Genomic DNA, 23,262 nt, shown 5'->3' with positions numbered 1-23,262 from the left:
TTGACTTTTGGGTCACACTTTTTTTTGCACTGCGCAAGGGCTACTCATGGCTTGGTGCTCAAGAAAGCATGCAATTTAGGGAATCTACCCTGGGCCTCAGTTGAGCCTTCTCTCTGGAGCTGTGGCATCTTTTTCAGGACGTTAATTCCACTTTTCTGATTTTAAGCACCTCCCAGAGCACCAACTGGGGAGCAACCATCTTGAGGAGTTAGGATTTCAACTATAAAATTGTGGGGGGAAGAGTAGCTATATTCAGACCATATCAGGAATATTTATATAAACCCAATAGATAGGCAAAAGATATTCCTTGTTCAAACATAACTAGGAAGCAGCAGGCAAAAGTTCTAGGAATCAAGACATATTATTGCATGGCAATCTTCACCAAGACTCATACAAGAAAGCCTCCAGGAAAGAATTGAGAGGGAAAAGAGGGAATATGATTAATAGTGATAATAATAGTGCAATGGCAAGCTGAGGTGGAAATTTGGGAAGATACACTATCTCAAAGATATTTTATCTGGTAATGTCTTTTCTCAGAGACAATTCCATCTCTTGGAAAATGAACTCAGAATAAAGAAAACTGCTACACAGATCCTAATCTTGAGCAACAAAATGAATACTGATGGAGAGGGAGACTTATAAGGGAAACTTGGGAGGATTATCTTTGGGATAAATGCTTGGCAGGGCAACGGCCAATTTGCAAGGTTTAAACCCTTTGTTTACTGTGGGACTATCTTTCCTCATCAAACTCAGGTAACCTACCTTGTTTCCTTCCCTTGGCAAGCCCCACCCTTCCAAGCTTTTATTTATTTTCTCCAACAGTCATCTAGGAAGAGCTCCTTGCCTTGAGGGAAAACAAGACTGAATCAAAGTTCCTTCTGAGACAACAGGACAAAGCATGTGCTAGTGTTACTCAGAGCGACAGTGACAGTAACTCCATGGCTGCTCATTATTACCCGATGTCTGATCCAGAAATCAGATCCCACTGATGCCCCCGACATTGGAGAACACTTGCCCATCCAAGATTATCTTCCCTTCAAGTCTAAGCTTGGAGGTTCATCTTGACGGATATCCAAGTCTCTTAGTGGTGTTAGAGCGGGTTACTTGTCAGAGCATCCTTAGTCTGTAATACCCAGTATGTGAATTAATGAGGCTGGGGCATAACATTTTTAAAATCATAACTAGTCTTCACTTTAAATCTAGTAATAGGACCTATGCTGAAAATGACAGCTTAATTTTTCCTTTACTCATTCCTTCTTCCTCTGGCCTCACCAGTGTAAGATCAGGCAGAAGTGAGTCCTGACTGGTCTTGTCATTACTGAACTGCTGCAGTCTCCAGCCACTAGGACGAGTGGGCAAGAGTCCCAAGGGGCATTCCCATGAATCTTGTGAGTTCCAAACATGATCCTTCTTGCCTCTCCTGGGTGGAAGCAATTGGTTTCCCCCGAGTTAGGACTAATCATTCCGTCGTGTACATCAGATACACCCCATTGGATCCCTTTCCCTTTCATTCCGCTCATGGCTTGAGGAACCCCAAAGGGTGAGAGAACCGTCTCTGCTTTCACTTAGGAGAACTGTGCCCTTATTTCTTGGTGTCTGTTTTCTTCTCTTGGCACTTGCACTTCCAAAAAGACTGAGGTCAAGATCAGAGATGGGAAGTGAAAATCCTAAAAAAAAGAAAGAAAAGAATTCTTCAAGTGGGTTAGTAGACGTAATAGCGAGAGGGGGAAACCCACCTCTACTTCTTTGGTTCCCAAACACTGGCTATGGGAAAGATGATACCACAGACTGGTATCTAAGGCATAGTGACGAGCACTGTTAGGACAATATCCAAATTTGCCAAGATGTCTCTAACTTGTACATAACCAGTCTTTAGCAGGTCATTCTACCTATCAAGTCAGCTGCTTCTCGGTGACAGACCATAGAGCAAAAATTTAAGTTTGTGGGCATGAGGCTGTGGTCTACATGCTCATATACAACAAAGATTTATCTTTGTTAAATTTATGTTGCATGGCATTTCATGGTGATGAATAATAAGCTCATTCAAAAGTTTACAAGTAGAGTTGTTATCAGAAGTTGTATCAGGGAAGGAAAATTTATAACCAAACTGTGTAAGGAGCAAACACCAAAACTTTCCAAGACTTTTTCAAGAAGGGCAGTATAGAGTTGACCAGCAAGTAGATGGCAGTGTCCTGAGATGAATGTGTCTCGTCAGGAGTTTCACTCTTACCTGCCCTGGGACATCTATGATAGCCTTCAAAACTGCCAGAGAGGCCTTGTGTTCTGTACCTGTTTCAATTGTATGATAGTTCTTTATCCCCAAAAATGCTCACTTGAAAATAAGAGATAATTTCACCTCAAAAGCCTTAAAGCTTTCTGTTGACAATGGGATAAAGATTAATTCCCCAGCTCAACACCCAAAGTTAAAGAACAAAGCTGACAAAAACTTAAGCAAACATAATGGTGCTCAGGACTGCAGGGTGGCTCAGAAGTGCAGCATAAGGATGTCATCCTGGGTCCAGCTATGTACTGCTTCTGTTTTACCAGTTATAACAGGTTCTTCCAAAGTCTGGTGACATTTGTTGGAGGATGACAATTAGAAGCACTCAGGAAAATTTCCATTTAAATTATGGGCTGCTGTGGGTTTCTGCAAAGGAGGCCCCTACTCTTACGAGAGCTGGGCAAACTTTCTTTGGAGTCAAACTGGTTTAAGCTGAAATTCAACCTGGCTAGCTAGAAGAAAAATTACTGATCAAGATCCACGAAGAACTTGTACCTGGGATCAATAATTCCCAAGCACAAAGCTACTTCAAAGGATCAGGAGAAATGAAAACTTGTGATCATCAGTAATAGGCAAGATGTCCAGTGGCACCACTCCCATCTTTAAACTTGACTTTTCTATAGCACTCTTAGGTTTTGGACTACATGTTATGTCCATTTAAATGATATGCTTGGCGAAAGAGGAAGATTCAAAGACTTAATGATAGGCCATTTCACTTGAGCAGGTAGGGTAAGTCCTAGCTGAATAGCATGGAGGCTCGATTTTGTCTTCTATCAAGAAGGCTGCAGGTCACAGGCACCTTTCAGTACAAGTAGTGCTATACTGCATGTGACTGCAAACTTGAAAGACATAAGGTACTTCATAAGAAAGGTAGTAAATACAAGTTAATTTCTTAATCTATGGCTCATGGAAGGGAAATTGGTGCTTTGAATACTGAGATAGAACAAACCAGCTGACAAACAACAAGACCAAACAGCTCACAACAAAACATGTTAAAAACTCCTTAAATGCAGAACCACCATCTGAGCTATACCAAAGTAACCATGCTGAAGACTTCTGATCACACCACTCTCACCTCACCCTTACTGGGGCAGTTCAACACCAAAGGGTTGCCTTAGCTAAGCTACAGCCACAGTATGGGTAAGCTATGACTAGGCAGTTGGAAATGGACTAAAAATTAGGAAATTCTAGGCTTCAGAGTCACTTCAGAGCCTAAAAATACCCACTCAGGTATTCAGGAAGTACCTGAGTACCCTTCCAATATTTCTGTGGGTAGCTGTGAAAAATTAGGCATAATTTCTCTGGTCTTTAGGCACAACCTAAAGACCTACACAAATGGGGGTCATGGGGTCATTCTGGTAGCAACCATACCTGGGAAGAACTGGTGCTTTAGTTACACTTTCACGTAAACCTCTAAAACAATCTTTACAAAAACACAACAGCAATTTCTCGATGTGCTTGCAACCCCTGAACACTCCGAAGTCTTTTAGACTCTCAGAAATGCTCATATGACTACTCCCAGCTTGGTGCCAGGGTTTGGGTTGGAAGTAACTACATGGTGCTGGGAACTGAACCCAGGGTTCCTGCATGCACTCTAGTCCTCTGAGTTATCTCTGCAGTCCTATGTATTTTATTCTTAATAGTATAAGTACTGATGGCCACAGTGGTAGTACAGCATGTAGGGTGCTTGCTTTGCACACAGTCAACCCAGATATCACATATGGTCCCCCAAGTACTACTGGGAGTGATCCTTGAACGCAGAGCCAGGAGTAAGCTCTGAGCACTACTGGATGTGGCTCCAAAACCAAATACATCCCACCAGAGTGGAGACAACTTCTACCAGTGTCTCCCACTTTTCCATGTTAGTAATGAACAACCATGCAAAGGGGGAGGGCCATCTTGCCTCCCTCTGGTCTCTAATAAACTTTTATTCCTCATAACCCTGAGCGACCCAACCAAGCTTACCACATCTCCAGAGAGTGGAAAAAGCATGGATTCTAGAGTAAGATGAAGTGCTTTCATCTTCCCTAGAATCATCTTTCAAACCCAGTTCTATCATTTGGCTACTTGTGTGGTCATGAGCAAATGATGGATAATCTCTGAATTTTCTTCATCATAAATGAAAGAATTGGGGCTGGAGCGATAGCACAGCTGGTAGGGTGTTTGCCTTGCATGCAGCGACCCAGTTTGGTTCCCAGTATTCCATATGGTCCCCCCACCCCAAGCACTGCCAGGAGTAATTCCTGAGTGCATGAGCCAGGAGTAATCCCTGTGCATCCCCAGGTGTGACCAAAAAAGCAAAAATAAATAAAATAAAATAATGGAAGAATTACTATTGTACCATCCATTTCCAAGAATTAAAGATTAAGTGAAAATGCTGCAAAACTAGCACATATAAAGGATTATTTTCTCTTATAGCTTAGTATTAAAAGCTACTAGCATATTCTCTACCAACCTATTTTCTTCACCAGAGTTCAATTCTAGTCAGGTAACAAGATCATTTACCAAACTAGAAACTTTTAAGGGACAAAATTTTTCCCACACAATTCAGATACCTATAATAACTGGAGTTATTTGCAAGCTCTGTTACCTTTTCTTTGAGGACTTAAATTAAAAAAAAAAAAATCACCTTCCAGGTTTAGGAGTCATTTGGAGTATAAAGATGTGGGCTAAATGAGAATGTGCTAACCAACAAGCCCCAGTTAATCCTTAAGTATCAAAAACTGGAATGTATAGTGACATTAAAGAAAATTGCTGAAGAGGTTAAACTAACTCTTCCATCATCCTGCATGTTTATTACATGTTTGTTTTTCTTTAATAACTCTTTCTTGGTTTGGTTAGGTTTTTTTTTTTTTTTGGCTTTTTGAGTCACACCTGGTGATGCACAGTGGTTACTCCTGGCTCATGCACTCAGGAATTACTCCTGGCGGTGCTCAGGGAACCATATGGGATGCTGGGAATAGAACCCAGGTCAGCTGCATGCAAGGCAAATGCCCTCCCTGCTATCGCTCCAGCCCCCAAGGTTCTTAAGCCATTTAGATTGAAACCCAATCAAGAACAAATTGTGTATCTCACGATGATTCCATTAAAATAATGATAATACAATAAACCAGAAAGTTTTTTAAAAAGATTAACTCATTTAACTTTCTCTAAGCACCTTTTTTGGGGGGATGGGGATGAGGATACTCCCAAGCAGTACTTAGGGGTTTTGGCATCACTCCCAATAACACTTGGTCCAGCTATGCAAGCGGGATGGTTCAGTGCTTGAGCCAGTGAGGTCATGCTGCTCAAATCCTTCAACGCTGGGGCCGACCAGGACCATTTCCAACAGTGCTTGGGTGCTATCTGTAGTGCTGGAGAAAGGGCATGGGATGCTGGAATAGAACTAGTGGTTTCATGCGTGCTAGGTATGTGTTCCTTTGAAGTATATCCCTGACTGCTCTACTGATTTCTTAACTTATCTCTATCTATCTATTCCAATGGCAGAGATCCTAAATTTATTATGTAAAGATTTTTGATATTCTAACTACCAAAAATTAGGAGGTGGGTGGGAAAAGAAGCACCTGGAAAATAATTTTAAAAGTTTAATTTTATTAACCTTCACCCCTTGTCATTGATTTTACTACTCTCCATGTTAACTTTCCATGTCTCACTAAGCACTTAGTGTAGGTGAAGTTGTCAATTATCTCTGTATGTTAATGCTCTCATGTCAGTTGTTGAAAAGGAGGTAAAAAGGTTCAGCACCTATTTCAGCAGCTGGTAATAATGTTTTGCTATTGGAAGACTTACAGGTGTCAGAGCAGAATAAAGTAATAAATCAATCATAGCACCTTCAACTCTTTTCTCACCTTTCTTCTTGTTTCGGCCACACCCGACAATGCTCAGGGCTTCCTTCTAGTTCTGTGCTCAAGGATCACTACTCTTGGAGGGGCTTGGGAGAACATATTGGACCTGAGGATAGAACTCAGATAAGCTGTGGGCAAGGCAAAGTGCCCTATCTGCTGTCCTATAGCTCTGACCCACATCTCTTCAAATTCTTCAAAGTGTTCTTATAAAAACAACTCTTTAGAGCCAGAGATAGTACAGGAATTAAGGCACCTGCTTTGCATATGGCTGAGTCAGGTTCAATTACTTGCACCATGCTGAGCAACACCTGGTGTGGCCCCAAAACCAAAATAGTAACAATAATAATGATAGTACAGAAGTTAAGGCATATGCCTTGCATGTGGTCAACCGCAGTATGATCTCTGAAACTACATGGTCCCCTACCACTACTGATTGTGATCCTGGAGGAGCCTGAACACCGAATGACAGGGAATCACAGACCACTGCTTGGGAAGCACTCTCCAAAATAAATAAATAATTAAAGAAGACAAAACCCAAAAATAACCTCCTAAACAATGTTAAAGTTGGGGCCAGAGAGATGATAGTAGAATAGGTAAGGCATTTGCTCTTGAACGACATCAACCCAGAATCCATCTCTAGTACCACGGAGTCTCACCGAGAGTCATCCCTGAGCCCAAATCCAAGACAAAGTCTTGCTTCGTGTAGCCACCTCAGCACCAACCTCTACCCTCCCCACCCACACAGAAAAATTATCAATGTTTTTTAAGTTCAACTTAGAATCATATAAATAGCTTCTATCAAACTGAGGACCTCACACACAAAGTATATACTACTGCTGAGTCACACCTCTGTTCCAAATCACGAAATTAACTGAAACAGGGGAAGATACAGCTCTGTGGTAGGCTAGACGCCCTGCATATGTGAGGTCTCAAGTATCACAAAACAAATACTTTCTGAGTCTTCCTTCCCTCCAAGACCCTTGGAACAGTAAGAAAATCGAATCGTAGTAAAAAACTAAAGAACGATCCCACCTGACTGGACAAAGCTATAATTTGAATGTTTATCCCTATTATACCTTAATCACAAAAGAGCAAAATAATTTTGGGGGATATTTTTGAAAAGATCATTTGACCGAGACGAGAAGGCTTTGATCACATAAAGCCATTTTCGACACTGGAGAAGGACTGTTCCTCGGAACATGCGACAGTATAGGTGTCGGTGGTGTTGGTGTCCTTGTCAACACAAACTTGGCCATGAGCATTGATTTGTTCAAATGCCTAACAACCCGAATCGGACACCTGAATAGATGTGGCTCATTGCCAGCAGTTTCTATCTTCATCATCTATGCACCAACATCCAACTATGACGAAGAAGAAATTGAGAAGTTCTACATGGAGCTGAAGAAGTTCTATAAAGGAGATCATACCTTCTACAAGGTCATTGTTGGTGATTTTAATGCCAAGATAGGACCAAGAAGGTCGCCCGAAGAACTTTACATCGGGACCCATCGCCTAGAATGGAACGAACAGGGTGAGAGACTGAGTTCATCATATCGACCAAGACCATCCATGGGTAACTCACAGTTCCAGAAGGCCAAATCTAATGTTGGATATGGGAATCTCCTGGGGTACAGTTCCTCAACAAAACTGACCAAACCATATTCAATCGACAGCTTTGCCTGACAGATGTTGCTGTTGTCCTAAAATTCCAAACCAATCAGACCACCGTCTCCTTCATGCGAAATTCTATTTCACGGAGTGGGGAGAAAGGGCTGCAAAGTTTAATAAGAGAACTCCCAGAACAACCACGAACTGGAAGCTCTTTAGCACTATTGCAGCAACATAGGAAGATGCCATCATTGACAAGATTGACAAGGAATACAATTGACTGGTTCAGCACCTCCATGATTGTGTGAGGAACACCAAGAGAGAAGCCACAAAAAGACACCTGTCTTCGGAAACTCTCGAGCTCATTCGACAACGTGGTTTGGCATGAGCCTCAGGCAATCACAAGCTAATCTCCAAGCTTGTAGAGCTGTGCTGAGAAGCGATAAAGGAAGACGCCAAAGAGAGAAGGGCAGCAGTGTTGGCTGATGCAGAAGCTGGGAAAAGTATTCATCAACGACTGCCTGCCTTCGCCAACTATAAGATCAAGATGACTGCTCCCTGATGTCCTGATGGATCTATCATAACTTCCAGAAGGGCAGTGGAAAAGATTATCCACAACTTCTACTCGGATCTCTTCGATAGCCACGTCCACCTGCCCACATACCAAATTCCACAGGATGGATATGTTGTTCCCAGTGCTCACCCTTCTGAAATCTGACGCCACTTTGTCAATAAAGAAGCGTACAACACCTTGTCCAGACAAGGTCACCCAAACACCTGAAGAATCCCTGCCAGTACTCGTCAATACACTGGCTCGGCTCTTCACATGCTACCTGTCTGAATGCAAGGTTACGTCCCAGTGGAAAACCAGCAAGACCGTTCCGCTGTACAAGTAGGGAGACATCCACGACATCAGCAACTATCACCCAATCTGCCTGCTGTCGTCGCCTACAAATTATTCACTCGAGTCATCCTGAATAGGATTGGCAGAACACTAGATGACGGACAACCACACAAGCAAGCCGAGTTCTGAAAAGGATTCAGCACAATTGGCCATATCCACACAGTGACCAAGCTCACTGAGATTTCATGAGAGTTCAAGATGCGGCTCTGTCTAGTGTTCATTGATTTAAAGAAGGCCTTTGATTCTGTTGAGACTTAAGTGGTCATCAAAGCCCTAGCCAAACAGGGCGTTCAAACTCAGTACATCAGGATCCTCCATGAACTGTATTACGGATTCACCACCAGGATCTCACCATTCTACATTCGACGAAAAAACCCTTGAGAATGTCAAGCAACGACTGGAAAGGGAAATGGGAGTGAAGATAGATGGTCGGCAACTACACTACCTCTGCTTCGCTGATGACATCATTCTAGTAACACGAAATATTAGCCAAGCAGCACGAATGCTAGCCGACTTCAACTGTGATTGTGGAAAGGTCGGACTGCAGCTGAATCTCACGAAGACAATGTTCATGAGAAATGGACTAGTTCCTGACACTCCATTTGCTCTCAACAGAACGAACATCTCCGAATGTAGCAGTTATGTGTACCTCAGTCAAGAACTCAACATGACGAGCGAACTGGCACCCGAACTGCACAGTGAGAGAGTGGCATGGAACACCTTCAAGAGTGTTGAAGAAGTTGTTAAAAGGATGAAGAATTTCCGTATCCAGGCACATCTTTTTTGACTCCACCGTTCTTCCTCCATTAACATACACCTCAGAGACCTGGACCCTACACAAACAGGATGAGAACGCTATTTGGGTCTCCCAAAGAGGAATCAGAGGAGCTATGCTTGGAATATCATGTTTCACTCAAGGGAGAGAAGGAATCCGGAGTTCCAACCTCTGCTGACTATCGAGAATCAGGGACGCTGTCTCGTTTGCCAAGGCATCGAAAATCAGACGGGCTGGACATGTAATAAAATTTAGAGATGACCACTGAACTAGAGCTGTTACCGACTGGATTCCAATTGGGACATCAAAAGAACGCCTGGATGCCCACCTATGAGATGGTCAGACTTCTTTATCAAGACCCTGAAAGAATAGTTTGAGGCTCTTCGTGTTCCTGGAGCAAGCAGATGCCATTGGGCTACACTAGCACGAGACAGGGACGAATGGAAACGTTACTGGTGCCCGCTCAAATAAATCAATGAGCTATGGGATGACAAGTGATACAAGTGATTCAATAGCTTAATTCTATCACTCTAATGTCCGGAATATTTGCAATTGTTGACCCAGAACAAAGATCCAGATTTAAGATAGAAGTTCTAAATTTGAACTATAAAAATCAATATAACTACGATGTACTTCTAAGTCGTATTCTTTAAAAAGCAACAGATGGCCTTTGTTCCTGGAAGAAACGATAGATATAAAATATGGAGCAGAAAGCATACAAAATGAACTTACAATGTTACAAAGGAAAACAAAGAACCCAGATAACTAGTGGTGTGATGTAAAGAGAAGTAATAAGTTAAACCCCAGAATTTAGTAATTAGGTGACAGGGAGATGGCTTAAAGGGCAGGAACACATACTGCACATGCAGAAGCCCTAGGTTTGATGCCTGGCATCTCATAGTACCCCCAAAACACTGCCAGATATGGCCAAATACTGAAACAAACAAAAAAATAGGGCAGCTTGAGATCAGTTAAGGCTTGTACTAGGAAAGTTTACAGTATCAAATGTTATACATTCATAAATACTTAATAAAAAATTAATCATAATGAGATGAGACAACTTGCACTAAAAAAAGTAAAGAAGGGTCTGAGAAGTGGATCAGTAGTAAAGCACATGGCTTATACATGTGAAGCTGGCTCTGGGCTCAATCCCTCGCGGGAAGGAGGGAGGGAGGGAGGGAGGGAGGGAGGGAGGGAGGGAGGGAGGGAGGAAGGAAGGAAGGAAGGAAGGAAGGAAGGAAGGAAGGAAGGAAGGAAGGAAGGAAGGAAGGAAGGAAGGAAGACTGGTAGGGGTAGGGCTGGAGTACAGTGGGGAAGTCTCTTCTCTTACATACAGCCAAACTGAGTTCAATCTCCAGCACTTGTGTATGGTCCTCTGACCCCCACCAAAAGTGATCCTGTGATCCTGAACTCAGCGCCAGGAGTAAGCCCTGAGCACAGTAGGGTGTGACCCAAAACCAAAAAAAAAAATATTGGTAAAAAGAAAAATCAAAAATCAAATATTATCCTACTACCAAGGAATTAAATATGGAAATTTTTTTCCCCTAAAATTACACCCAAAGAGCATGAAATTTTTTTCCCCTAAAATTACACCCAAAGAGAAAAACAAAAATAAGTACTAGATGCAAAATGAGAAATGTAATAAAAATTCTATAGTAAGTGAGAAATGGAGGGGGAATATTTTATTTACCACATGTATACAGCAACATCATTAGGATGAATCACAAAATTCACACCTATTAAATTTTATGTCTTAATAATTTTTATTAATAGTATCCTGATTTCCACACAAAGAATTTAAAAGAAACACTAGAGTTTCACAGTGAAGTCCTCAAGTCTAAACTTAAGTTTAATAAGCACCTCTAAAAAACAAACAAACAAACAAAAAAACTAAGAACTGGGACAGGGAGATGACTCAAACGGCCAGAGCACACGCTTTGCATATAGAGTCCTGAGTTTGATTCCTAGCACTATAAAATCCCGAAGCATTGCTGTGAGTGATTCCCTGAATATTACATAGGAAGTGGCCTCTGCTTACTGTCAACTATGGCCCCCAAACAAACTAAAAATGAAGTCATTAGAAACAAAAACAAAATAAAGGCTACAGAAATAGCTCAACAGGATACAGCATTGCATAGCCTAGTGGAGGTCCAGATTTGATCCCTAGAACTGCATGGTCCACCAAACACTGCCAGGAGAAAATCCCACAAGCACTCAGCTGGGAATAACCCCTTTGCATCACTGGATGTAGCTCTCAAACAGAAAAACAAATACAATGAAACCACAAACAAAAAAAACCCTCACAAACTCTGGTTTTAAAATACATTTCAGAAGCAATACCAGGAAAATAATGTTTAAAAGATTCTTATTTACTTTGAATATGTGGCTGGCTTTAGAACACAATTCTCCAAAATTTTAACAATTCTCTCTTGTATTATTTATATGGCTTTCAATTAGTCTTGGTATCTACTATCCCACTCCTTAATATATATATGTATATTAATATATATATTATACAGACACACACACACATTTTTGCTTTTTGGGTCACACCTAACAATGCAGTGGTTACTGCTGGCTCATGCACTCAGGAACTACTCCTGGCAGTGCTTGGGGGACCATATGGGATGCTGGGAAGCGAACCAGGGTCAGCCGCGAGCAAGGCAAACGCCCTACACACTATGCTATCACTCCAGTCCCCTAAAACATTCTTTAGCCTATGGCATGCAGTACTATTTTGTCCAGGCTGAAAAAGTCTGAAATGAGTGTGCAGTGTTTGTAAACAACACAAAATTTTTTATTTTTTTTTTGTTTTCATTCATGCTGATTATGCAGAAACTCCTATACTTTGATGGGAATGAGTTTTTAAAAAGAAATTGTTTTTGATTCCTTACATTTATATTCTATTATCTGGTGCCTTCTAATAGCTTGGTTAGACATGAGAAATAGACACTATAACAATTTAAAATCAGCAGGCTTAAGCACATCCAATTAAAAAATGCAAGGGCTGTGTGTTTTAACACCAAACAATTCACTTAATTTTTTTTGTTTTTGGGTCACACCTGGCGATGCACAGGAGTTACTCCTGGCTCTTCACTCAGGAATTACCCCAGGCGGTGCTCAGGGGACCATATGGGATGCTGGGATTAGAACCCGGGTCGGCCGCGTGCAAGGCAAACACCCTACCCGCTGTGCTATCGCTCCAGCCCCACAATTCACTTAATTTTTCTGTACCTAATAATGCTTAGAAGAGTCTTAAATAAAAACTTGAAGGGTAGGTGAGGACCAGTACAGCAGTCTGACCCAAGTTCAATCCCGGGACCATGTGGATTGAGTGTGGCTCTGGAGGCCCTGGCAGTCCCTGAGGGCCCGAGCAGCACTGTATTATCAGGTACCAGCATTGAACTGCCAGCCAAGTGGCTGAGCATTGTTGGAAGTGGCCTCTGACACTGCTGGGCATAATTTTTGATCCCAAGCCCAACAAAAAGATTCAAACTCTAGAGGTTTACAAGAAAAAAGGCTGTGTGTGGCTTTCAGTTAATACTGACTATCGGGCTTGAGAATATAGAAGGTAAGGTGTTGTCTGACTTGCATGCTTGCATGTTGCTGACCTGGGTTTGATCCCCAGCATCTCATATGGTCCGCACTGGGGACCTCAAAAGCATAAACAAAAAATCAAGTAAATACTGACTTGCTTTGAGCTATCTTTAAATGGGTCCTCATAGAAACAGTCATTAAGAGAAACAGATAAAATACCTTCCCTAAAAGATTATCATATATAGATAAAATCAAGCAAACAGAAAAATAGCTTAAGTAGTAAAGCCCATACTTAGCACACATGAGGCCTAAGTTCAACCCTTAGCACTGACTGGGCAAAACATCATCAAAAGTACATACCTTCAATCTCTAAAAGTGCCGGATATGGTCTCCTTTTTTTTCTAAAGTTTTTTGAAACTCAAACACATCTGGGATTAACAAGTAGAAATCTAAGTATTTTATCCAGAAAGATGAGAATTTATTTACTGAGGGTAGAAAGTTGGTGTGTGTGTGTGGGGGGGGGGGGGGGGGCATGGCATAGCTCATAGGTAGAAATGCTCAGGTGTTAACTCCTGGCTCAGCACTCAGTAATCACTCCTGGAAGTGATTGGCGGATCATATGGAGTACTGGGTATCAAACCCAGGTTGGCTGTATGCAAGGCAAGTGCCTTACTTGCTGCCAAGAATTTAAAAGATCTTTGACTTGTTGCATGGATGCTTGAAGCAAAGTGAAACACTGCTGTACTATGACTTCCAATAATAAGTGAAGAATCCCCAAACATCCCAAGCCATAGCAGTTATAGAGAAACCCTCTACAACCAGAGGCAAATTAGTATTTAATAAATCAGCAACAGACACAAGGTAGTATTTTAAATATGCAGTAGGAACATTTATTTTAACACTTCTAAAAGATATTTCTCCATGCCTGATGATTTGATATAAAAATCAAACCCATCATACTTTCCCCATCAGTCTCTCTACATCAAGGGCAATCAGAAATTTGTACAACATGAATATTTGCTTTTGAAACAAAAATTACAAATTAAGTGATAACAAAAATACACAAATCAACTGGACCCTAAGTGAATTTCTAATGAATTCTTTTCCCTTTTCCCCAATCACCTAGAGCTTCTTTCTTCAGCCTCATTCTGCTCCTTTTCCTTTCTTTGCTTGGCCATGAACTTCTGTTAAAAAGCAATTTGCAATATAAAATATTTATTAGATGCTGCTTTGGTATGTGTACAAACATATCTAATATATTTTATTATATTTACAAATTAAAAGATTCTAGTCCTATAAATAAAGATTAGAAACACGGTGTCTTACATTAACATTCATTCCATCTATTCCATCTATTCATTAGTCACCTCATATTTATGATATTCAGGCATTGTACTTGATGTTTGGGAATATTTACTGGTCTATAAGATTAAGTAAGGCTCTTCACTGAATTTATATTCCAGTGGGGAAATAGGAACAAAATTAAAGTAATATGGAGTGGTGGTAAACACTGCCAAGAAAGAAATGTAACAAAACAACTTAGAATTACTTTTGAGGGAGAATGAGAGGAAGTTTGTACTACTTTAGCAAGGCCTAAAAGCTACGTTTGGCAAAAGCGAAAACTTGTATTTGAATGCCTCCTTCAAAGATGAGGAAAAAGCAGCTATACAATTGAGAGTGGTAGAAAATAAAGGAATAGCAACATGAATGTAGTAGGAAGGGAGCAGAGAAGGCTTGCAGCCTTGAAAAATAAAAGCTGAAGAACTGTACACAGAAAAAAAAAATTAAAAAGTAAAAGTCAGAGAAGTAAAAAGGAAACCAGATTACGTATATAAAGTGCTTCAGACTCACAAGAAACTGGTTATTATTCTAAATGTAATTATATCAGTTATCCAAATGACAACAGTCACTTGGAAGATTTTAAATGGGAGGGGGGGAAAAATAGGCTAACTTAAGAGCATAAGCAATATAACACAAATGTTTAAAAGCTAAATAAAACCAAGTTAGGTTAGTTCAAATCCTAAATCTGCCGCTATGAGAATTCAGGATTAGATTAGACTTTTCTAATAAACTTTCTTCTTTAACAGGGGTAAAATTGATACATGGAATAAAATACCATCAAGTAACAGTTCATTAAATGTTATGAGTGTCTATGAGTGTTTATACAGCAAATTTAATATAAGTGACAAAATAAAAATGTTCAGGGGATAGAGAAATAGTATAGCGAGTAGGATGCTTGCTTTGCATGTGGCCAACCATGCTCAATCTCTGACACCCCATATAGTCCCTTGGCCCTGCCAGGAATGAATGATTCCTGAGCATAAAGCCAGGAACAAACCCTGAGCACTATGGGGTGTGGTCTGACTAACCCCACCCCAAACACACACGAAACATTCTGAATGAAATCAGAATTGCTGTGATTATTTTTGCTAATGATAATTTTCTAGAGCAATGGTTCCCAAAATCTTAAAAAAGCTAAACTATTCTCCTCCTTTGGTGTGGAGGCAGGGGTTTCTCTATTAATACTTTTTTTTTTTTTTTGCTTTTTGGGTCACACCTGGTGATGCACAGGGGTTACTCCTGGCTCTGCACTCAGGAATCACTCCTGGCAGTGCTCAGGGGACCATATGGAATGCTGGGAATCAAACCCAGGTTGACTGCATGCAAGGCAAACGCCCTACCCACTGTGCTATCAATCCAGCCCCTCTCTATTAATACATTTAGAAAATGGGTTAAAGCTATACAATTTTTTGAGTAGACAATTTTTTAAAAATATGATACATGCCCGTAACTCTGAGAGGTGCAAGGCAAGAGTTTTCCACATTTAATAGGGAACCACACAGGACTAGTGAAATGCAGAATCTATCTGCAAATGCTACCAGAGGCAAAGACTAAAGACTAGAAGTTGACCGGCAAAGAGGAATAGTGAAAGGTAAGATTTTGGATTTAAGAAGAATAAAATGACACAAACCTGGAAAACGTTCTCCCAAAGGGAAAGAATGCATACTACAAGTTGATATTTAAGTATTTTTACTGTAGGACAATAATACCACCTGAAATTTTATGAGTTGAGAATTAAAAAAAAATTTTTTTTAAATTACCTGTTTATTTTGTTTATGGCGTGTACTCTTGCAGTGATTTGTCATTGCTTTTTCACCTGAGTAGAAGAGGGAACAAATTGGACAGAAGAACCCAGCCTTCGGTACAAGAAAGTCTAAATCTGTAAGATGGGACGAGAAAGGAGAAAAATTAACCATAATTTATATATTGTGCATAATCAATTTATCTTAAGAAAAATACTAAGCACAGTATATAATATATGTACGAAAAAAACATACTGCTATTTGTCTAGGGATCAAGAAAAACTTAGCTTAAAATCTGAGATTTACCTTAGGTCTTTATTTTTTAACTAAGATTATAATACTCAAGAGGCCTCTAGGAGGGCAGGGAATTACTTCTAAATAGCTATTCAGAAGTAGAGAAAGTGGCTCAGCAGTAGGTCATATGCCTCACATCTGTAAAGCCCAGGGTTCAATCCCTGGTACCACCAAGACAAAGGACAAGTAAAACAGCAATTCAATTAACCAAGGGCAGTAACTTAAACGGCTAAGTACAAGCTTTGCATGTGGAAGCCCCAAGTCACTGTCATCCCACTGCTCTTCAATTTGTTCAAGCGGGGAACAGTAACATCTCTCATTGAGACTTATTGTTACTGTTTTTGGCATATCTAATACGCCACGGGTAGCTTGCCAGGCTCTCCAGAGGGGCGGAGGAATCGAACACGGTCGGCCGTGTGAAAGGCGAATGCCCTACCACTGTGCTATCACTCAAGCCCCGGAAGCCCCAGGTGCAATCCCAAAATCACATTGACATTCAGTCCCTTGAAAGCACTGCTGGAAGAAAGTCCACGAATACTGTGCCAGAAATAGCCCCCAAGGACTGGCAGATGTGCACTCTGCCCTTGCCCTAACAAATAGGAATTCATTACAAATTAGTCCTTGAAATAAATCTCTTAAGAATCTCCTTTTTAGGGCCAAGAGGATTGGCCCATGGCTGGAAGCCTGCTTCAAGGGCTGGGGGAGAGGGCAGCTGGGATAGAGAAGGGACCATTGTAACAATGACAGTTGGAAGGGACTGCTCCGGATGGGAGATGTGTGCTGAAAGTGAGTAAAGGACTAAAGATGGCCTCTCAGTATCAGTATTGCAAACCATACTGCCCAAAAGTAGAGAGAGAGACAAAGAAGAAAAGTGCCTGCCATAGAAGCAGGCGGGGATACAGGAAATACTGGTGGTGGTAAATGTACACTGGTGGAAGGATGGGTGTTAGAACATTGTATGACTGAAACCTGATCATGAAAGCTTTATAACTGTACTTCACAGTGATTCAATTAAAAAAAATTTAATTTAAAAGAAAAAAAAGAAGAATATTGTTTTTAAAAAGGAAGGCTCTCCACAGGTAACTGTCTACTTTAGGAACATACTAGGTAAACAAAGTGCCCCTCAGTTCACCTTAACTGGCTATAAGCCAAGTTTTTTAGCATGTTCTACTTAACTGGAATTTATGCTTAGGAAAATATAAGTTCTTGACAGAGCAGTCAAAAATTACTCAAGTAACATTTGACTTGACTTGACTTCAAAAGTAGAATTCATCCTTGCCAAGTAAAAACGGCCTAAATAGAATCCTAGGTAAGTTTCTTAGTAATTGAGATCATGTCTTGCTTCTGCGGAAGTACTGAGTTTGATCTCTGGCACACCCCATGTTGCCAAGGATGAGTCCTGACACCTCAACAAAGTACTCCACCCTGCAACACTAGCAGCACCAACAGCAAGGGTAAAAACAAAACCCCACATCTGAAACTCTTCAGAATTACCAATGTGCAAAATCCATGTTAAGTTTCTACTTTATTTATTTATTTATTTAGTTAGTTATTTTATTTAGTTATTTGCTTTTTGAGTCACACCTGGCAATGCACAGGGGTTACTCCTGGCTCTGCACTCAGGAATTACTCCTGGGGGTGCTCAGGGAACCATATGGGATGCTGGGATCGAATCCTGGTCAGCCTCGTGCAAGGCAAATGCCCTACCCGCTGTGCTATTGCCCCAGCTCCAAGTTTCCACTTTAAAATAACTTTCACTCCAAAATAATCATCTAAGCAAGATTTCACTATTAATCACTGAAACAAAAGAACATTATTGGTACTAAATTTTTATTTCATAAGGATAAGGAATAAAGTAATTTTCATTTTACCTTCAGAGACATCAGATGTCACTGATGTTCCTAAAGAAGAGTCATCTTCAATTTTCCTGCGTTTTCGTTCTGGTTCTGAATCCTTTAATTTAGATTCTTCATCAACTAAAGTTATTAAAAATTTTGAGGAAAAAAGTTATTTAAAACAGATGAACACACAATTTTTAAAGCTAGCATCACAATGTTTCTGCTGTTAAAGATAAATTTATGATTCATTGTGCTAAGTAAATCTTCCTAGACTAATATCATTTGGCTACTTGACTATATTTCTTTGATATAAGGAATCAATGGATAAACCTGCTAAATGTTAGTAAATGGTTGTAAAGGTACAGGACAAATATATATCCTAGGGGCCAGAGCAAGAGTGAATGGAGAAGGCATTTGCCTTGCATGTGGCTGACCAGGGTTCAACCCACAGGATCCTATATGGTCCCCCAAGCACTGCCAGGAGTGATATCTAACTGCAGTACCAGAAATAACTCCTCAACACTGCCTGGTGTGGCCTCCCTCAAAAACCAACCAAATCCAAAAACTTAGTCTATTTTATACATCGCTCCAGAAGGAACTTAAAGAGTAACGAAAGTTGTGTAAGCTTTATTATATTGGCAAGAGTTAATCTTGTGTGTAAGAGGTGCTAGTTGGGTTAAGAGTATGAATAAAGAAGAAAAGGACACAGCAGAGTTGCCCTCTGCCAACTGAAGAAAAACAGCCTAAATTGGGATAGAAATGTAAATGAAATGAGAAACATTAAATGAACTACAATGCAAGCAGCACTCAAGTCAACAAACTGTATAATCTGATCTTGGTGGGGGGAAGACAAAAACTGCACCTGAATCTAGCAACCCTGGTACGGCCAGCAGCTGAAAAGCTCATTCCCCCCCATAATACTTGACGAAACCCTTCAATTTGTTATTTAGCTTTTATCTCAGCTAGATACACAGGTTAAATCATTACTTTTTTTTTTTTCCATAAATGGGAAAAGACTGATAAGAAACTGATGTGCACTAGATTGCAGAGCTAGTGGCAAAGGTGAAAACAAGACTTGGGACTTCAAGTTCAGTGCTCTTGATATTCAAGTGGGTTGCCCCTTACCAAATCTAAGGAGATAGCTATGAAATTTTTATTTATTCTTTTACTACTACCATTTTACAGTTCACCTATACCTAAATGGTCTAAGAATAAAAAGGTTGTCTCCCTCTTAATTTGATGTTTAAAATAGCCTGTTTCATCCTAAAATTTATATCCACGCCAGGTTTACAAACTTTCTAATACGTTTGCCATTACCACTAAAAAGGCATTACATAACTAAAATAATAGTTATATAATTTAAATAGATTTAAACAAAGAGCTTAATCATTTGTTGTTTTGTCCACACCTGCTGGTGTGCTGGTACTTACGGATCACTCTGTGCTTAAGGATCACTCCTAATGATGCTTGAGAGACCATATGTGGTGCCTGAGATTATATCCAGGCCAGATGAATGTAAGGCAAGAAACTTACCCACCTTGGGGGGGCTAAGGGTGGGAGGGCTAGGGGCGTGGGGGGGTGGGGTGGAGCTATACTGGGATTCTTTTTTTTTTTTGCCTTTTTTTTGGGTCACACCTGGCGATACACAGGGGTTACTCCTGGCTCTGTACTCAGGAATGACTCCTGGCGGTGCTCAGGGGACCATATGGGATGCTGGGAATCGAACCCGGGTCGGCCGCGTGCAAGGCAAACGCCCTACCCCGCTGTGCTATTGCTCCAGCCCCTATACTGGGATTCTTGGTGGTGGAGTATGAGCACTGGTGAAGGGATGGGTATTCGAGCATTGTATAACTGAGATTTAAACCTGAAAACTTTGTAACTTTCCACATGGTGACTCAATAAAAAAAAAAAAAGAAACTTACCCACCTTGGGCCCAAAGAATTTAAATTTTAAGATGACTTTTTTTTTGTAGCCTAAATGCAGCTCTTATCACAAAATACTGCCCACTAATAGAAATAAATTGCTTGATATTGGTTGGATATCATTGGTTTGTCCTTTCTCCCTTGCAACAGAGTTTGAGCTAATCTGGTAATAATCTCTAAACAATTCTAGACTACACTGGTATGTCCTACTCCCCTTGCCACTAGTTTAGGTATATCAGTCACGCCCATCAAGGTGCTCCTGAGTCACTCCCATTCCTTTGTTTATCTGTTATCACTTCTATGCTCCCTTCCCCAACTAGTCATTCAGCTCTTCCCCTAATCAAACTCTGTTAATCTGTAAGGTCAGACCTTGCTAGGACAGTGAACTTGTATTGTAAATTGATGTTGTCTTTGTCCTCTCTTATGTCTTTTGAATAGTTTATTTTAAAACAATATCCTTTTTGTATGGACAAAGAAAGACAATTGTTAATATGCTTTGGTAACATGGGATTTAATTGGCTTCAAATATTATTCACTCCCGGGCATCTGCTTTCTCAACTTAAGCCTCAGCTGCCCTTACTTCCTAGCACCCCCAAAAGTAGGGTCCCAACGAGGGACGGGATGGACCCAGGCAAGTGGTGAGTTATGTGCTATCCTGGCATCGAGATGGGCCTGGCCAAAGTGCCTAATGCTTAACTATATGTTAAGAGATTGGTCATGGACATGTCATGATCCAGAAGCAACGACGAGACTAGGACCCTGCTAGGGACAGGAAAGACTAATCTGGCCTGAGAACTGTAGTCTGAGATCGAGATGACCCCAGGACAGCAATTCTATAAGCTTAATGCATCTCTTGCTATGTCCATACAGAATGATTAATAATATGAATACTTATATGTTAGCTGGACAAAGAGAGGAGAAACACACCCATGGGATTCTGCTCTTGGGCGGGTGTCCTGATGAAAGAGTATCTGTCCTAGAAGGAGCATCCCCTAAGGGATAGAACTTTATCCCCTATTGCCCCATTGATTGTGACCACGTCTATGTGTAAGCCCTGATCCCTGATGTGGGGGATTTAAGTGGCTGTATGAGGGAGTTTGGGGGGAAGAAGCAAAGAGAGAGATGGGAGTGTACAGAGAGGAGATTGGAATAAACTGCGATTGAGACCAACCGGCTGGCCTCCGTTCCTTCCTTCATCTGTCTCATCACTGCCATCAACCTCCCCGGTGTGGTGCCCACTCCTTTTTCTTTTTGTGTTTTTACACAGATATTCTTCAGTGAGATGAGGCAGTTCTAAATTATCTGAAGGTGATGTATAACAACACTGATGAACAGTGTGAGCTGTCATATTACTAGACCATTAACTATGACCTGATATCAAGAAATTTTTAAGAAAAAGACCAACAAGGACTAACTTGCTTAACCATAGACAAATATCTTTGAGGAAGAGGTAAATACTAGTGAATAATTAGAGAAACAAAAGGAATTAATACGGACCAAAGATCTAGTTCAACAGTCTAGTGCATGCTTTGCATATGAGGCCCTATATTTGAGCCCCAGCACAAAAATGTAAATAAAATTGAATCCAATTTGCAAACAGGCTTTCTTTTTCATATTAATTTCAAGAAGGTAGACTAGAAAAGCAGACAAAGTACATCTAGTTCAACATAGATGAAGAAAGGAAATGAAGAAAGGAAAGAAGTGATACTGTTTTGTTCTGAAAGAAAAGAGTAGGTGTTAGAGTATTCCAAGGGTATCACTGTATCACTATCATCCCGTTGTTTATCGATTTACTCAAGCGGGCACCAGTAACGTCTCTATTCCTCCCAGCCCTGAGATTTTAGCAGCCTCTCCTTACTCAATTTCCAAATGATTGGAGGCTCTTTCAGGGTCAGGTGAATGAGACGTATCGTTAACTGTTTTTGGCATATTGAATATGCTATGGGTAGCTTGCCAGGCTCTGCCGGTGCTGCCGGGATACTCTCGGTAGCTTGCTGGGCTCTCCGAGAGGTGTGTATACACACCTCTCTGATTTGTTGCCTACTGTCTTAACTCCACCAAATATGGTGTGAGAATTATGGAAAATGGGTAGGAAGTGTCTTATAATTTCCAGTTCTGGAAAGCGGCCTAGAGTGTGGTGGCGGGTTGGGTAGTGGAGGTCAGCTGCCTGGGCTGGGTCCCTGGCGGTGAGGAAAGTTCTCACCTGCGCACCCCCCCACGCCCCGCCCGAGTGCCCCAAGTGAAAACAGCCTAGCACTCCTACCAGGGGGCATGGAGGAGCATGACAGTCACGCTGTAGCGCCCCCTGGCGGCCCTGACTTCCCAAGGAGAATCCAGTGCCTCCGGCCCCTTCCTGGCAGCTGGTGGACAGGAAATGACCCTCATTTCTGCGCCTGCGGGCCTGCTCACATGCAGATATTTTTTGATAAAAATAAACATTTAAATTCCAAGGGTAAGGGCATGTTATTGTTTTTTCTTTTTGTGTCACACCCGGCGATGCAGAGGTCACTCCTGGCTCATGCACTCAGGAATTACTCCTGACGGTGCTCGGGGGACCATATGGGATGCTGGGATTCAAACCCGGATAGGCCGCATGCAAGGCAAACGCCCTACCCGCTGTGCTATCACTCCAGCCCCAGGGCATGTTATTTTTACTTTACATTGTTTTGTTTGTTTGCTTTTTGGGTCACACCCGGCGATGCACAGGGGTTACTCCTGGCTCTGCACTCAGGAATCACTCCTGGTGGTGCTCAGGGGACCATATGGGATGCTGGGAATCGAACCCGGGTTGGCCACGTGCAAGGCAAACCCCCTACCCGCTGTGCTATTGCTCCAGCCCCACCTTTAATTTACTTTTTAAGTAATTTTTTTTAAAAAAGTTTTGGCACCGCAATTTATAGTATTGTTAATGATAGGATTTCACACCGCCATCCAAGTGTCTGAGTCCCTCCACCACTGTCTCAGTGTCCACTCCCCTTCAATACCCTCTCCATTCCCTATCATTGTTAAGTCCAGCATGACATGGCCATTTTATGAGGAGCCAATGTAGGTTTAAAAAAAGAGAACAAACAAAATACGGTGGCTCTATATTAACTATGGAAACAGAAACAAATGCAAAGTTATGTGGTGAGTAAAAGGCCAATTAATGCAGTAGGTCTTAGAAGAAGGGAGTCAA

At 41.2% G+C, this 23,262-nt stretch overlaps 1 protein-coding gene across 4 annotated transcripts in view; it reads right to left on the bottom strand.

Annotated features, from left to right (window-relative positions):
* Window positions 1-288: 288 nt before the first annotated feature.
* The window catches only part of ZNF638 (zinc finger protein 638), a 145,762-nt gene continuing 122,788 nt past the window's right edge, over window positions 289-23,262 (bottom strand). For 2 of the 4 annotated variants that reach the window (XM_055119695.1, XM_055119698.1), the window contains exons 26-28: window positions 18,199-18,303; window positions 16,052-16,170; window positions 289-1,667 (exon numbers count right to left, since the gene is read on the bottom strand). In XM_055119695.1, the coding sequence (XP_054975670.1) occupies window positions 1,566-1,667; window positions 16,052-16,170; window positions 18,199-18,303 (326 nt within the window). In that variant the 3' untranslated portion in view covers window positions 289-1,565. Of the gene's footprint in view, window positions 1,668-13,814; window positions 14,135-16,051; window positions 16,171-18,198; window positions 18,304-23,262 lie in introns of those variants that run through there. The other 2 variants (XM_055119696.1, XM_055119697.1) reach the window with 2 other exon arrangements.

The sequence above is a fragment of the Sorex araneus genome, chromosome X (assembly GCF_027595985.1).
Source record: "Sorex araneus isolate mSorAra2 chromosome X, mSorAra2.pri, whole genome shotgun sequence".
In the NCBI taxonomy this organism is placed as follows: Eukaryota; Metazoa; Chordata; class Mammalia; order Eulipotyphla; family Soricidae; genus Sorex; species Sorex araneus.
The sequence above is the reverse complement of the archived record's forward strand: the minus strand, read 5'-3'. Positions and strand labels throughout refer to the sequence as shown.